General features: G+C 43.8%; 1 protein-coding gene across 11 annotated transcripts in view; it reads left to right on the top strand.

Annotated features, from left to right (window-relative positions):
- GNAS (GNAS complex locus) overlaps window positions 1-15034 on the top strand; it is a 66917-nt gene extending 51883 nt beyond the window's left edge. For 3 of the 11 annotated variants that reach the window (XM_059895895.1, XM_059895886.1, XM_059895890.1), the window contains exons 2-13: window positions 390-462; window positions 3405-3449; window positions 7718-7775; window positions 7862-7981; window positions 9714-9811; window positions 12966-13020; window positions 13158-13231; window positions 13363-13421; window positions 13530-13650; window positions 13817-13947; window positions 14164-14231; window positions 14509-15034. In XM_059895895.1, the coding sequence (XP_059751878.1) occupies window positions 390-462; window positions 3405-3449; window positions 7718-7775; window positions 7862-7981; window positions 9714-9811; window positions 12966-13020; window positions 13158-13231; window positions 13363-13421; window positions 13530-13650; window positions 13817-13947; window positions 14164-14231; window positions 14509-14655 (1049 nt within the window). In that variant the 3' untranslated portion in view covers window positions 14656-15034. The remainder of the gene's footprint in view (window positions 1-389; window positions 463-3404; window positions 3450-7717; window positions 7776-7861; window positions 7982-9713; window positions 9812-12965; window positions 13021-13157; window positions 13232-13362; window positions 13422-13529; window positions 13651-13816; window positions 13948-14163; window positions 14232-14508) is intronic. The other 8 variants (XM_059895897.1, XM_059895889.1, XM_059895894.1 and 5 more) reach the window with 3 other exon arrangements.
- The last annotated feature ends 1707 nt before the right edge of the window (window positions 15035-16741 follow it).

Here is a 16741-nt window from a genome sequence, read left to right as displayed (position 1 = left end):
ATAGTTCAAACATCCAGTTTCATGGCTTTAACTGTAATTTTCTTGACCCCCCCTCTCCCATGACAAAATTGCGTCATTCTTTCTTTGCCCCTTTGCCCACCCCACAAATTTTAAGGCAACCAAAAGGAAAAATAAAACAAAACACCTGAACAAAGCAAAACCTTTAATTCTTGTTTGTTGTTCTGATGGTGAAATACTGCAGGTACACACAAAGTTAGATGTTTATTTCATTTTCTCTGCGTCGAAATGTCAAGGAAAATTGCAAGTCTCTTCTTTGTTTTTTGTGTGTTGCTTCTATGGAGAAACCGGCAGTCCTCTCTCTCTCTCCTCCCTGCCCAAAGTGTGTAAAATGCCTCCCTCTTAACCTGAGACTTACTTTCATTTTCTAGGTGCTGGAGAATCTGGTAAAAGCACCATCGTGAAGCAAATGAGGATCCTGCATGTTAATGGGTTTAATGGAGAGTAAGTGTCAAATCTGTGGCAAGGGCACAGGCAGAGTAGCACATTGGATACTAACCTTTAGGAAGTTTAGGTAGCTTTTGGGGGCTGGGCAACGTCTGCTTGATTTTTTTCAGCCTACATGTTAGAAAATCCAGGGAAGAGCTCTTTAGGGGTTGTTCTCCTCTCCCTCCTTTTACTCTTTGGTGCAGCAACGAAACAGTAATAATAATAAAGCCCCAGTGTTGGCCCCGTGACGGGTCTGCGGCAGCTTTTGGTGCAGTGGGTCTCCGACATAGCTGACGCTGGCCGTGGCCACCCTTTTTGCCTGGTGATGCTGACCATGGCAGAGACGCCCCCCGCCCCCAAGCACATTTCAGCGCAAGGCACCAGTGCAGGATGTTGTAAACTACTAGGGAAACATGGTTTCAATGAGATTGTCACATAAAACAAAGTTGGAAGAGTCAGCCCTTGTTCATAATTCCTCATTCCCCACCCCCCCCCTTTGGAATTATCATGGGTAAATCATTGTTTCCCTTTTTAAAAATCGATGGTCTTGCCTAAAGAAAAGAAAAAGGAGACGTTTAAATGATGGAAAGGCTGGGAGTTGGGCACTTCCGGCCAGACCAAGAGGTACTTTTGCCTTCGAAAAGTCCTTCAGGGCATTTTGCTATAGGACAATGTGACAATACCGCAGTGAGAATAAAGATGAAACGAGAGAGTGCCTATATCAGGGATGTAAAAGATGGGAATGGCCTTCTACTTGCCAGGAAGGATGTAAATAAGGGGCGCAAGTCTCCCCAGACCCAGCCTCTGTTTTCACGGGGGTGAGAGCAGTTAACCTCACTAGATTACAAACACCTGAAGGCACTAGTTTGCAGTTACTAGTTAGCAATCCTATTCCCTTTCTTAAACATGGATTCAATTGAAAGTTGCATTCCCCCTTGGTTTCAAAAGGGAAGATTGAGTCAAGGGGGCATGGTTTAATTCAGTTGTGCACCCCAAACAAACCAGTTAAAAAAAAAAAAAAGTTACTGTCGCCTACTGGGAGTGGGGGGACATGACAAAGATGAATTTTATCACCTTTCAGAGGTAAAAGAACTGCGCTGAAGGCAGTTTACGGAAAACAGGCTCTTTATGGAAAATTCTAGAATTTCTTAGACCAAATAATGGGGGGGGGTGGAGAAAAGGATGACATCACTCATACAAACGGACAGTTTAGGATGCTTTTTAAGCTTTAAAATTCAGAGGGATGGACTATTAATTTTATGAATGGCTCCTGATGAGTTACTGATATGCACATACATGCTGTTAATTAAATAAGTCAGTACACTTGTCACAAACCAGTTCTGCAATTCTTAATTTCTAAAGCCTTGCCACCGGAGTTGCCATCCGTCAATTAAAACAAAAAACCTGAAATAGGCTTCTTACTATGATTTTGTAATTTAAAGAAAAATCTTGCATAATTTTCCCCCCTGCAACTTGCTGGGGAGAGCTGCTTCATGAGGCTAGTTAAGCAAAAATAATTTGACCATGTACCCTCTAGATAAATATTTTGATTAAAACTGGACATGGCTCGAATTTTTTAAAAGGATGCAGCAGCCACTGTTTACCTTAGCTCGAGTCCAATAGAAGATAGGACATCCTTGACATAATTCACTTAAAGTTTTATTACTCTGCAGATTGCCCTAAAATTTTTTAATTTTTAGGGAAAGGATTCTCCTCCCTAAGTGAGCCCGTCCGTAATGCAGACGAGGCATTTAAACCAGAACTTCTCTTTTCTTTTTTTTCAAAAGAGGAAGTGACATTCCCAGTTTGCCTGCTTTGTAGAGGAAGCCATAGGTAATCTCCGAGGATGTTAAATTTAGCCCGTGAAAGTGACATACAGGGGAATTCTTTATGTGAGTCTAGAAACCTTATTTTTATCTCGTCCAACTGAGCCTCCTTTTTTCTTTTTCCTCGCTGTGGTATTGCAACAAAAGCGGTTTCCTTCTCCACTAGGAATTCCTTGTGAAGTGGGGACATCCGTCCACGAAAGGGTGTTTTGTGTGGTGCAGGGTCTCTCCCTCCTTCCTCCGTAAATGTGCGCTTTGTCAGGGCTGGGCTGAGCTATTACATTTGCCTTAACTGTCCGCAGACTGCTGTGCCGAGTACATCTGCAGAGTAACATGTCATTAATCTGACCTTCAGAAATACAGAGGTCAAATGCGGATTTTCCTAACTCAACGCTAACTCTCTATCTTACATTTTTTTTTAAAAAGTGCCATTAACACTGGTTGAGCTAATAAGCTAATCAAGTACAAACCCACATAGACAGCTTAAGCCATCTTGCCCGTCCCACCTTCAAGGAGGAATTCCTACCATTCATGAAGATTGGGTTTTGGGGGGTGGGGAGGGTTGGTGGTAGTGGGTTTATTCTTTCTATTTTTTGTTGCCTTACGGTCCAGGCACACTTTTCATTGATGACAGTTTATGGGGAGCAGTTATATAGAAATAAAAACATAGTTTCCCGACTACAAAAAGGGAGGAAATTAATATTGGCAGCAGGAAATCATGGGCCAAAAGCACCCATGTCTGTGTTCAGATGCAACATGGTGAAGACTGAGGTCTGGGACAATCAGGGGCCTTATGTGCTGCTGTATTCTCCAAAGAATTGTGAGATAAATCACTGCTTTAGCTCCCTGATGCATGTACATTTAGTGAAAGCACAAGAAAATAATTATCCGTCTCTTATGTACCCGACGGGAGTCCCCAGAGGACTCTGCTAATACTGCAGCGAAGGTGTGGAATTCTTCCCTCTACGGCCTGCAGTCTCAGTAGACATTCCAATTTAGCCAGGAAGGCGACCTAAGAATTAACGGGAGGATGGTGGCCATTTGTTTAGGAATGTAGAGAGGCTGTGTGGGGTTTTTTGTGAAATTGCGGTGCCTTGCAGATTAGGTGAGCTTTCAATCTCTCTTTAAAAGGGGCGGCGAAGAGGACCCGCAGGCTGCAAGGAGCAACAGCGATGGGTAGGCACATTCAAAAACAGAAAAACTTTTTAACACACACACTTGACACACATGAAGATCATACTGGGAAACTGAGGACACAGAGACCCGGGAAGAAAACCAAAATCATTTAAGGGCCATCAGCCATCTTGGTATACGTCTGCAAACAGCACGATTTCTTAACATTTCAGAGCAAGTGAAGTGCAAAACCATTTTTTTTTTTTTTTTTTTTTTTGGCCAACCTTAAAGTATAATTAGATCCAGCTGGGGGAAGGCTATAGATTTCAGCTTTAGATGATCAGTTTAGGGTTTCTCGAGAATTGCTGTTTTTCCATATGGTTTCCAACCCCTCAGCTCACCATTTGAATTGGCTACTTGCTTTTAAAACTGGCTACTTGTTTTTAAAACTACTAAATTCCATCTACCCAGTGGTTGGTCTGATTTTAAAATTTCAGACCTCCGGGGGAAAAAAATTTTTTTTTTTACCTCTATTAAAATACGTGGTGCCGCACTGTCCTTAATTTTGGAAAAAAAAATTGCTCGGCACGTTGAGGAGGGGAGGTCATTGTTGAGAATGATCTCGAAAAGCCTCTGGTCTTTTTAAAATTGTCAAACTTATTTTAACCCAAGGCACTTTACGTTAGCTAGTGGACAGGAAATTAGTGATGGCCTCCATCTTTTTCCATTCATTATCAAATTATTTTTTTCTTCACTTCCTGCATCCGCACTGCCCATCACGCGTGCGCGCGCGCACACACACACCCACACACCCCCACATACACGCACACACATGCATGCCAGGTAACCCTCTCTGAGCACTGCTTTGCTTATTCAGCTTGCAGTGGAGGAGCAGCTATTTCTCCTGAGAACATGCAGAGCCGACTGACCTAGCCTAGGGCATCTCAAAGAAATAGCTTCTGTGGCCTGGGAGGGGAGGGGCAAAGGATACTGGGGGGTTGGGACCAAGTAACTGACACATGTTTGTTCATCTGTTTTTTTTAGACAATATTACCCCTAGATGATGGCTTCAATTTCTCATCTTCCCGGCTATGTCCCATCACACTTTGCATGCTGGAATTGCCCGTCTTAGGAACTTCTAATAAGAATACTATTCTGTTGGGGAGGGGGGAGGGGGGAGGGGGCCCTACCACCTAACCTCTAAAGATAACAAAAAAAAAAAAAAAACACCAAAAAAATAAAAAAATTAAAAAAACAAAAAAAGGAATCCCTAATTGACAAAAATGTAGTGTATCAACCATCCAAGGCATCTACATAAAAAGTGATTGACAGTTTACTGTACCAAAAGTTGGCATTTGAGAGCTATGACACATCCTTACTGAGCCACCTACTGTGTACTAGATGCTATGCTAGACCCCTGAACCCTTCTAATACCTACTAACAGCCTGCTCTTCTATCTGTGACTCTGTTCTACAAGTAGAAATAAGTATTAACATGTGATAAATAAAAATTATCTGCATGTTTCAGCATTCCCTGTATCTTGCGTCTGTCTTCTGTCTTTTCCCACCAAAGGAAAAAAAGAAAGGCATAAATATAAAAAAGGTATAGAACTTAGTACGACATAGCCTTCCCCTAATACTAGCTGAAGGGGGGAGTGGGGTGGGCAGCTCTTAGAATTCAAACCTAGCATAGAAAGCAGCCCTGATCTGCTTTATATGTGGGGCGGGGGGGGGGGGGGGGAGGAGAAGCTATAATATCCTAAAAGTACTTCCAGCCCCCATTTTTCAGTCCATCAGAATTCTAGCAATTAATATACAATTTGGCTTTGTTAAGTAGTTTAGAGACATATGAGGAATCTTCTCCGAATGTCACAATCAACGTTAAGTTCATTAAGCGATAGTAAAAATTATGATAAACCTGCCAGCCCCCAGAATCATAGCTCCATCTACAGAGTAACTGCTTCAATGGAGGAATTTTTATGTTTTAGTATTACACGCCCGAATTAGATTTTAGATTTCTATTTTAGCTGTTTTAGACTTGATATACTCCCACACCTATTCACATACGTAGATGAATACTGAACCCGTTCTCAAAATATCCGTATTTAAGACTGGAAGTTTTCCAATTATCATACTACTACTTAGACCAAAATATCAAACTGAATGAAAGAATCAGGTTTCTGGAAATAACTTTTCTCTTGCTTTGTGTTCATTTGGGTATTAAATACCCGGACATATCTAATTTTAACTCTGGTGGGACCATAAAACCAAAGGTTAAAGGCTCTTAGTACCATGGAAATGGAGCTCGTTTCTAATGAATGGGAATGGATTTGTCCTATGGGGTTTTGAATTTGAATTCCTGGGTGAACGTTAGGGACAAACACGTGTCCTTTTAAAACTCCAACGTCTTAAATACCTGATTCAGACTGTGGCACCAAGTCTGGACACGATTAGTAATTTTCAGAAATGTACAAAGCAGAATAGCCCCACAGCGGGGTCGGGACAGTCTCCCTTTAAGCCTAGGGTCGTTGCGTTAAGAGTCTGGGGGCTTGGGGCACGGGTCCCACTCTCCTGGTTGGCAACACAGCTCTCATATCCGTGCCTGGAGTTCTCCCGACCATGAGGGGGTTCCTGGTACCACCTGTCGCCCCACACCCTCAGCCCCTGATGAGCACAGCATCTCTAAACCAGCTCCGGATTCCGGTGTGAGAGGGGCGGGGTCTCAAAGGCTAGTTTGACCCTGGGGTAGGGATGAAATGCGATGAGATCATTCAGAAAACGAGGGCCCACCCCTCAAACGAATATGCAGAGACTTACTTTGAAAGGATAAAATGGAAGGAAAGGCCAGGTTCTCGAGGGGGCGGGGCGCTTGCAGGCGAGCACGTGACATCCCCCGTCCCCCGACCCGAGAGCCGCCTCCCCACGTCACATGCTGACCTCCCCGCTGGGCTGCATTTTGCTGTTACCCCCGCCCCCCACCCCGCGTGTCCTCTGCATTAATGTCCTGTCGTGTTCTGCCCCTGAGGGGCTACGTGGTTTAATTTCTACCTCCATCCCACGACTCTTGGGCAATTAACCCCGTGAATACGTCAAAAATTGGGACTCTCTTTAAAGAGATTTCTTTAAAAATCCCGGCAAGAAAAACGTAAGCTCTGTGTCCCCCTCTGTCCTCCTGCCTCTGTCACTCAGACCCTCCCTCCCTCAGCCTCAGTTCCCTCCTCTGTGAGGACAGCACCTTAGTTCCTCGTGACGGTGCTGTCACATCCCAGGGCCTAATACGCGGTAGATGTGTCATGGCTGTGGGTTCAATACCCCATCCCACCCCCCAAACCAAGAGGTGACGCCTGGGCAGTAGAGTGGCAAGATTTACACCCCGAGCAAGAGGTCCTTAACCCCTAAGAACACAAACCCGAGAATGTTCCCTGGCTGTGCCTGTGATGAAGGACAGTGTCTGAAAGACACCGGGGGACAAACAACATCAGGGCACCTCAGAGCCAAAGGGCGTGGTCTTTACCTGTGGTCCCAGGGACCCTGAATGTAGATGGTTCCACATCTACACACAGGCCGTCCCAGGTGCCCAAGTTAAAATCAATAAGCAACAAACGCTAACCTCTACTTAACCGAGGGACGTGGGCCACACCGCCTCCCTCCCCTTCCCCCCAATAAGTCCCAGATCATAAAGCCTTCTGGGGGCAGAATCTTATTTTTACCTTATTCACATCGAGGGATCAATCTATATTAACATCATCAACTAGAAATGTCATCCACTGCTGCTGGCTGCAGTGACAGACACACAGTGACTACTGAAATAAACAAAAATAAATAAGCAGGGCCCCAAAGCCCTCAAGTCTGTAATTAACACTACCACCTGCATTTCATCCACTGGTTGTCCATGTGCTAATCCAGTGACTGAGGAAGCCCCGAGCCACACCTTGAACTTTTCCCCCTCCCGAACCCCACCCCCAAAGCAGGGATGCTAGCAAGGGCCAATAGGAATCTTTTCGGAAGTGCTGGAGTGCGGTGTGGGCCTCAAGAAAATGGAAGCACCTCTGAATAGTGATGAGCCAGCCCCCACTTCTGGTACAGTAGCCTTGATCCTTATCTAGATGCCGACTTGGTAATCTGCCCCAATTGGGCGTGTCCTCGGGACACAGTCTGGGAGGTTATGATTTGAAACCACCTTTATTCAGGAACCTCCAACCTCTGCACAGATCTGAACCCACCACTCCTTCAAGAACAGAATACTATTTTAGTTGGAAAATCGTGATTGAAGCGACACTGTGAGTCAGCATGATGCAATATGATTTTTTTTTTTCCTTTTCAATCCCACTGTAGTGAGAAGGCCACCAAAGTGCAGGACATCAAAAACAACCTGAAAGAGGCCATTGAAGTACGTGCCCGGTCCTTTTTGTCGTTCTTTTAGCCTCCCTTTCAGACAGCGCTGTCCCCCTGACCGCTTTGCTCCATCATTTTCAGACCATCGTGGCCGCCATGAGCAACCTGGTGCCCCCCGTGGAGCTGGCCAACCCCGAGAACCAGTTCAGAGTGGACTACATTCTGAGCGTGATGAACGTGCCAGACTTTGATTTCCCTCCCGTAAGCTAAGCCCCCGCCCCTTCCCACCCCACACACCCCCCCTGGGATGCCCCCCCCACAGGCGCACTGCCATTGAAACCCATTTCTGTGATATTGATAGGAAAAATAATCATTAGAGCTTTGGTCAAGATGGATGAGCGAATTTCTATCACCCCTCGTCAATCTTGGCTCGCCCGTCCCCGCAAGTAAACATCACAGTTCAATACTACAATTCTCACTGTATTAGACTGTAAATCTTTATGAGAGAAAAAGTCATGAGTCGTGGCAGCCTTAATTATTCCCTTATACACATCTTGTGACAAACGAAACTGTTAAGTATGGCACACAAATGCTAATTGTCCAGCTAATCGAAAATATCCTAAGATACCAAGGAATGCAGAAATGAAGTGCCAGCTGTGAGTTTTATAAACGGAAGATATTCTCATTTTAAACAATTTGCCATTTAACCTTTATTAAGGTTTTTCTAAAGTCAGTCCTTGTCTTGGGGCAAATGAAGTCTTTTCTCATTATTCAAAAAAAAGAAAGAAAAGACCTTCACCTAAATAAATCATAACCCAGGGACTGTCCTCTGTGCACCCTGGCTGGCGTGCAGGACACTGCTTACAAAGATTTGTCTGCTCCATAAAGAACTATTTTTAGGGAACACAAAATTGCCTGTGGCCCAAGCATATATGTTTTGACCCCTTTGTGGGGGAAGAATAGTTTATAAGAGGGGAACAGGAAACAAGATGGAAAGATGGGCAAGTTTATAAGGCCCAGAAGGAAAAGACTTGTCTACAGCAAAAACAATGACTTATTGTTGCCTTTTGTCAGGCTTTCGTGGGAATTTGTGTTTGTGTATTTTACATGGGTTTGGCTGCAAACTTCTCCTAGCAAGGAAGCAGTATTAGTAAGTATGGCTAGGTAAATTCTTTTAAATGGAAAAAAAGTCGAGCAGTAAACACAGCACACATAATGCCAAACACAGACTTTTTCATGAGACGTGATTCTGTATTTCTAATAGGAGAAAAAAGGCAGCCCGTTAAAAATACACCAGGACGGTGACCGCTTAAGGGTCTTCTGTTAGCTGAACTTCACGTTCCTGCCTACTTTTGACCCTTTTCTTGCTGCATTCACATTGCAGAAAAACCTTCTCTTTCCTTGTAAGGGACGAATTGCCCCGATACAATTAAAAATGTTTTTCTGTTCAAATGAAATGTGAATCATGACCTACTGCAATTTAAAACCACGCACAGGTCATTTGCTCTTTTGATTGACAGGCATTGACGGACAAGGTCAGATTTGCCAGCGACTCCCAACCATAATATTTTTTTCTAAAATTCAAATTTTCCTGGAAGGAAAATTTCGATCCCACCACATCTTCACAAATGAAAACGTCCTGTTTCCACGACATGGAATCATATATTGGCAGCGCCTCCTAATTAGATTATACGTCCTAGATGAGCCGTTGGGTGAAGAAACAAAGTTATTCAATAGTTTACTCTGGCCCCTCCCCCCACTCCCAAAAATATAGGATGACAACTACCCAAGAGCAGTAATTCACAATCAGAGGACAGCAGGATTCAATTTTTGAATACGTTTAGCACGCCGAAGGTCTTTATGAACGCCCATTCCTTAGTTTGCCCCGAAATTGGGAATAATCACACCCAGGGTTGGTGGCAGAGTGAACTCCGGTCTCACTGACTTGGAGCAGCTCCCGCGTCTAAACCTTCCCTCTCGTGTTCACTTTCAGGAATTCTACGAGCACGCCAAGGCTCTGTGGGAGGACGAGGGGGTGCGTGCCTGCTACGAGCGCTCCAACGAGTACCAGCTCATTGACTGCGCGCAGTAGTGAGTAACGCCGTCTCCACGTCCGCGCACACGGGCACGCGGAGAGAACCTTACAAACCTCGACTCCCACTTTCCAAGTTACTTGTAAATGAGTTCTTTTCATAGGAGCCAGCAGCCAGTTATTCCCACCTGCGGTTAGAAAGTTCTAGTCTGATTCATTTGTTTCATAAAGCCCTTAATTGCACTTTTTAGTGCGGTGACATTATTTTTATACAAACAATTAATGCCTGTTAGAGCAAAATGATAATTACCTGCAATAAAGTGACATTCATAATGAACTAGCTTGAAGTAATTAACTGAATTGGCCTCCGAGCATTTTAGGGAGATAGGGCAGCTCTCACACTTTGGATCAGGTAGAAATATTCTATTTGATTGCTGTAATGTAAAAACCTGACAAAGAGGAACAGTGAGGACAAAAATATGCCTCCTCCTCCTTGGTGACTGATAAGTTGCTTTGCTGTTTCTGCTATCAGGTAGGTGACTACCATAGCTGCCGGAGTCCAGTATTTCTAGTTCATCTAGAGTCGGGTATTGTGTTGAATTCCATTTCCTATCCTTATTTATTCATTCACACTGGGCCTTAATTCAAGGGTGCTCCCCCCATGGGGTCCTCGCTCTGTCCTTTCATGGGCTGTCTTCCAGTGGATGTGATAACACAGCTGGAAAGTTGCCTTTTAAATAGTTTATGACCTTCCTTATCCCGTACATAATATAGCAAATATGTGATGTTCGGAGCCATAAACAATATTTTAAAGATATCGTTTGTTTGCTGATGTTGCACAAATGTACTAAGTGGTCTCAGTTATCATTTTCTCAAGTTGGATTGTCTTTTACGACCGGGGGAAGGGCAAGAGAGATTTGTGATGTTTTAGCCTCTCTCATGTAAGTAACTGAAACTCACAAACAATTTTGCTATTGAAAATATTAAGTAACCAGGACCAAGGTACCCCGGCCGGCTCACAAAAAGCTAAAATCGCCTTACGTAGGAGCCCCACGCCGGAGGAACTTATTGTGAAAACCACTCGAATAAACAGGAGGGAGGAAGAGGTGACAGCACTCAAACAGCAAACACAAAGCAAGCTCCCCAGAATCCTGTTACAGACACATCACACAGGCTGATGTTAGGGGCTGTGAAACCTATCAATCTATCTTTCCCTGGCCCTGCTTTCCCATCGGAAATGCATTTGATTATTTTCAGTTGTCACACGTGTAGCTATTTTGTGATTTAATATACAAGCAAATCTGTATATTTTTTCAAGGAGCAGAAAAACAGTCCATCTGGGCCGGTCCCTGTGACCCTCCCACCCCCACCCCTTCTTCAACAAAGCCCCTGATTTTCTCAAAAGTTTGAGCTTAAAGCTGGAAGTGCTAATTATAGTAACGCAAAACAAATGGAAATCCTGGAATTGTTTGCCTTTTGTATTTTGGATCCAAGTCAGAAGTACAGGTACAAGATTAGGAGGGTTTAACCATCCCAGTTTTGAGCGCTCTGGAAGGGGGGAGGGTGTAACAACTTCATTGATTAACAGTTTAGCCAGTTTTTTTTTTTTTTTTGAATCCCACACCATTTAAAAGTTGTTTTTTTAAGACAAAATTCAGTTATTCCTGCAACTTTATCTGAAAATGGCAACATTTGCACAATTTATGGAAAGTTTCAAGGGAACTCCGGGAAAAAGAGAACATAGCTTGAATCTTATAAAATGTCTTCCCCAGCCCGATGATTAAAGTAGCCCTGCCTTTGCAGTGACCAACGTGTTTCTGGTTTACCGGCCTTTATGTTAAAGTTGAGCTCCTGGTACCTTGCCCGTTCCTTAAGGTGCCTATTTTTATTTGTTGAGCTGGGGTTTGGCTGGCCTTACTCCAGATGTCTCTCTCACAAGATTTGGTGCTGATGATCTATTTATAGAACTGTGGTTCTGTTGCCATGGCAACGTGCTGCAGGCCAGGGCGGCTGGGGAGCTATTTCTGGCCCGGTGCTGTAATGTAAGACTGATTGGGCAAGTCGGTATATCCTCTAAGCCAGACTAACTTTAAACTGGTAAAAAGGAAGGAGGGGGGGGGGGGGAAAACCTTATAGAATTTCTTTAAATAGACTTTTCTCTCTTTGTGATTTTTTTCTGATTAGCCCACTTTACAACAATCCAGACCCCTGCCCCCAAAAAAGCTGGTTTTAATATTAACTTTCCACAGTAATTAAATTAGTCCAGTCTTTTAGAAGTTATTTTTCCTAACAGTGTATCTAGTCACGCAACACAAGTAAGATACTTTTTACTTTGGGAACAGTTATGGCTGTGGAGCGGGAGATAGAAAACACTGCTTTTCCCTCTAAAGCTTTCGCATCACTAATGACGGCCCCTGAGACCAACCCCCGCCCCTCCACCGTACCTGCTCCCTGCCCAGATAAGGGCCCCTAACCTGGATGGCCCTGAGGTTTTTTGAAAACTCAAAGTTTAATATCTGGACTGTTCTATTTCATGGACCAAGTAGAACGGAAGGGAACTTTGTGTCTGTTTCCTGTTCACTGTGGTAAGGGCCAAAAGGGCCCCTTCTTAAAAGTAGAAGGAAGGGATACCCTTTCTGAGTAACTCAATCTTATTTTCATTAGTCCCTTGGGGAAAAAAAATCCTTGTTCCTTTTAAGTGTGCCATCTTTTTCATTTTTTTAAAAAAACTGCGTGATATGGAAGGGTACAATTTTCAAACTACTTGCCGTTTTAGTCAAAGCCAAACAATTTGAAAATCTGAATTTTTTACTCAGTCTTTATCAAATGGCACAAAATCAGACAGACCTGATTTTGGGCCCTCAGCTAATTGACGTGCACAGAACCAGCCTTTTAAAATTAAAGCAAGACCAGAGCTCTGCACTGGCCTGTGCTGTACCTGTAGGCCAGGGGTCCTGAGAGCCCACCCCTAGTTCCTGGTTCCTAGACCTACTGGTCAGCCAGGTACATTTATCTTAAATTCTGTTTGCTCTAACCTTTTCTAAGGCATAAGCTTGGACCCATCATGAACACAAGCAAAGTCCCCATTGACTTAATGCCAGGTAACTGTGGGGTGATCATTTCCATTTAGCTGGACTTGGCAGAGAGGCAGGAATAGTGGGCAAAGTGGCATGAGTGTGTGGTCACCCCTGTGCATCTTTCTTTTCCTCCCAGCTTCCTGGACAAGATTGACGTCATCAAGCAGGCTGACTATGTGCCCAGCGACCAGGTATGCACACAGTCTCACAAGCAGAGGACGTGGAACTCTCTTTCCAACCTAGTCAAGACTTTTGCTCCAGATTGTCAATTATTAATAATGTTTTCGTTGGTTTGGGTGAGATCCCTTGACCTAAGATTTTGTTTTAGGACCTGCTGCGCTGCCGCGTCCTGACTTCTGGAATCTTTGAGACCAAGTTCCAGGTGGATAAAGTCAACTTCCAGTAAGTAAATGGTTCCCTTTAAAAAAAGAAAAAAAGAGAGAGAGAGAGATTTCTTGACGTTCCCTCTGGCAGGGAGAACGGTGGACCAGTGTTGGCCCTTGGAGTGACCAGGTGTCATTTCTCTCCTGCAGCATGTTTGACGTGGGCGGCCAGCGTGATGAACGCCGCAAATGGATCCAGTGCTTCAATGGTACGGAAGCCATGGGCTTCTCTGCTCTTTAAGGACATTCTGGTTTTTTCATCGTTGAGGATCATTTTCTCTTCTAACATGCACTGCTTTTGCTTTCTTGTGCCGAAGATGTGACTGCCATCATCTTTGTGGTTGCCAGCAGCAGCTACAACATGGTCATCCGGGAAGACAACCAGACCAACCGCCTGCAGGAGGCCCTGAACCTCTTCAAGAGCATCTGGAACAACAGGTTTGTGCGGTGACCCCCTGGTCTCCTCCCCACTGATCTCAAGGCCCTGTATTTGCATGGCTAGTAGAAAAGAATCCTGTGCAAGTTCTTGGGCAAGCATCTCAAACCCCTTGCAGAAAGAATGCTTTCTTTTCCTGGGCATTAAACCCGTGTCTCTCTTTCTTAGATGGCTGCGCACCATCTCTGTGATTCTGTTCCTCAACAAGCAAGATCTGCTCGCTGAGAAAGTCCTTGCTGGAAAATCGAAGATTGAGGACTACTTTCCAGAATTTGCTCGCTACACTACTCCTGAGGATGGTATGTGTGGCCTTCTGCAGTTGATTAGTGCCCCTTGGTCCTATGGGGTGTCTTGCATATGTTAAAATTTTCCGTTCTGGATTTTAAAAATGAACGTCCTCTAAGAATGGAAACCCCCCCTCCCCCAACCACCACCACACTATAAGGGATCTGTAGGGGGAGCCAAAGAACCTTATTTTAATCACTTAAGTAACAAAATATTTATATTCTTTACAGCGACTCCCGAGCCCGGAGAGGACCCACGCGTGACCCGGGCCAAGTACTTCATTCGAGATGAATTTCTGGTGAGTAGAGACTGTCTTTAGTTCCCTCTCTCTGCTTGTTCTCTTATTCTTAGGGGTGTAAGTTTCCTTAATTCTAAATTTGGGGATCAAACCATCCACTTCCTCAGTGTTATTTCACCAATAGCCGGTATGAATCTTAGCCTTTGTGCCCCTCAACTTGGGTTTGTTTTCACATAACATCAGCGACTGGTGGGCAGTCCTTGGTAGATGACCCCACTGCTGACAGGGGGAGTTACTGGAGAGGCGGCACTGACCGAGTTTCCTTCTGTGCCCACAGAGAATCAGCACTGCTAGTGGAGACGGGCGCCACTATTGCTACCCTCACTTCACCTGCGCTGTGGACACAGAGAACATTCGCCGTGTGTTCAACGACTGCCGTGACATCATCCAGCGCATGCACCTCCGTCAGTATGAGCTGCTCTAAGAAGGGAACTTCCAAATTTAATTAAGGCCTTAAGCACAATTAATTAAAAGTGAAACGTAATTGTACACGCAGTTGATCACCCACCATAGGGCATGATTAACAAAGCAACCTTTCCTTTCCCTCAAGTGATTTTGCGAAACCCCCTTTACCCTTCAGCTTGCTTAAATATTCCAAATTTAGAAAGCTTAAGGCGGCCTACAGAAAAAGATAAAGGAAAAAAAGGCCACAAACGTTCCCTCTCTCTTTAAGTAAGTAAAATAACAGCAGCAAACAGAAATAAAGAAATAAAAGAATAAATGACATAAATGAAACAAATGAAATAAATATTGTGTTGTGCAGCATTAAAAAAAATCAAAATAAAAATTAAATGTGAGCAAAGGATGTGACTCCAGTGAATTATTTGTGGTTTCAAGCAGACACCCATTGTTCAGGATTTTGACTGCATCAAAAGTTGGGAGGCCCCCGTGTTGAGGTGACAAGGCCCCAAGGTTATAAGTGGGTATAAAATATTGCCAGTAAAATGTTTTTGTTGACCTAATCTTGGGTTTCTGAAAACAATTTGCAGACAATACAAAATGTCCATCCTGTCCTCCCCTCAAAACCATGCCCCATAGAAAGCCACTAAGCCCCATCAAAAAAGTTCTAGGGCTTCCCTGGTGGCGCAGTGGTTGAGAATCTGCCTGCCAATGCAGGGGACACGGGTTCGAGCCCTGGTCTGGGAAGATCCCACATGCCGCGGAGCAACTGGGCCCGTGAGCCACAATTACTGAGCCTGCGCGTCTGGAGCCTGTGCTCCGCAACAAGAGAGGCCGCGATAGTGAGAGGCCCGTGCACCGCGATGAAGAGTGGCCCCCGCTTGCCACAACTAGAGAAAGCCCTCGCACAGAAACGAAGACCCAACACAGCCATAGATTAATTAATTAATTAAAAAAAAAAAAGTTCTATACTTAGATCACTGCTGCCCTATCCAAAGAGTCTACCAACTTATACCCTTATATATTGTCTCACAGTGTGCCTGCTTACCTAGTCTCCCCAAATAGGTGTTTGAATTTCGGCTGTCTGTCTTGCATTAAGACAGGGACTCAGTTGGGTGGGAGGAATTTAGGAATGCCGTTTACAATCAGGAAAAGTGGAGTTATTCAAGAAATGGTGTACAATGTATATTAAATCATCACATTTTACACTTTAAATATCTTAAAATTTTGTCAATTATATCTCAGTAAAGGTGGGAGGTGGGGGGTGAGGAGGAATAAAGCTGGTACAAAGCTATCAAATAATCAGAAAGAAATGGTGTAGCGATTTGGGGAAAAAATTAAACTGGATCCCTACACCTCATTCCATACACAAATGAACTTAGTGTGGGTCAAACACATATGTTTAAATACAAAAAGTTACTTCAAAAAAGGTCATTTTTTACAATGAAAATCTTGGTTCATAGAAGGCCTCTCTAAGCATGACCTAAGATTTAAGAAACATAAGGGGGCTGGGGTGGGGGAGGACTGTATGAAAATTAAAATCAAATATGAATGGGGGTGGGAGTGGAGGCTGGGTAAAAACCTGTAACAAAGGGTTAATTTCCCTAATAAGCAAAGAGCTCTTAAGAATTAATAAGCAAGCCCATCACAAAAATGGGCAAGGTACATAAACCAGCAATTCTACTTTTTAAAAAGGTACAAATAACTAATTATCCCTACCTTGTTCCATACACAAAGGAACTCAACGTGGGTCAAACATATCTTTAAGTACAAAAAGTTACTTTAAAAATGGCAACTTTTATAATTAAAATCTTGGTCTATAGAAGACCTCTCTAAGCATGACCTAAGATTTAAAAAAATCATAAAGAGGGGTGGGGGATGACCGTACAAAAATTAATATCAAATATGAATGGAGTGGGGGTGGAGACTAGGTAAAAATCTGTAACAAAGGGTTAGTTTCCCTAATAAGCAAAGAGGTCTGAAGAATTAATAAGCAAGCACCTCGCAAAAATGGGCAGGGTACATGAACAAGCAATTTTACTTTTTTAAAAAGGTACAAATAACTAATTAACATTGGGGAAACCATGCAACCTCACTCATAATGAAGTGAA

This window comes from Balaenoptera ricei, chromosome 15 (genome assembly GCF_028023285.1).
Source record: "Balaenoptera ricei isolate mBalRic1 chromosome 15, mBalRic1.hap2, whole genome shotgun sequence".
Classification (NCBI taxonomy): domain Eukaryota; kingdom Metazoa; phylum Chordata; class Mammalia; order Artiodactyla; family Balaenopteridae; genus Balaenoptera; species Balaenoptera ricei.
The sequence above is the reverse complement of the archived record's forward strand: the minus strand, read 5'-3'. Positions and strand labels throughout refer to the sequence as shown.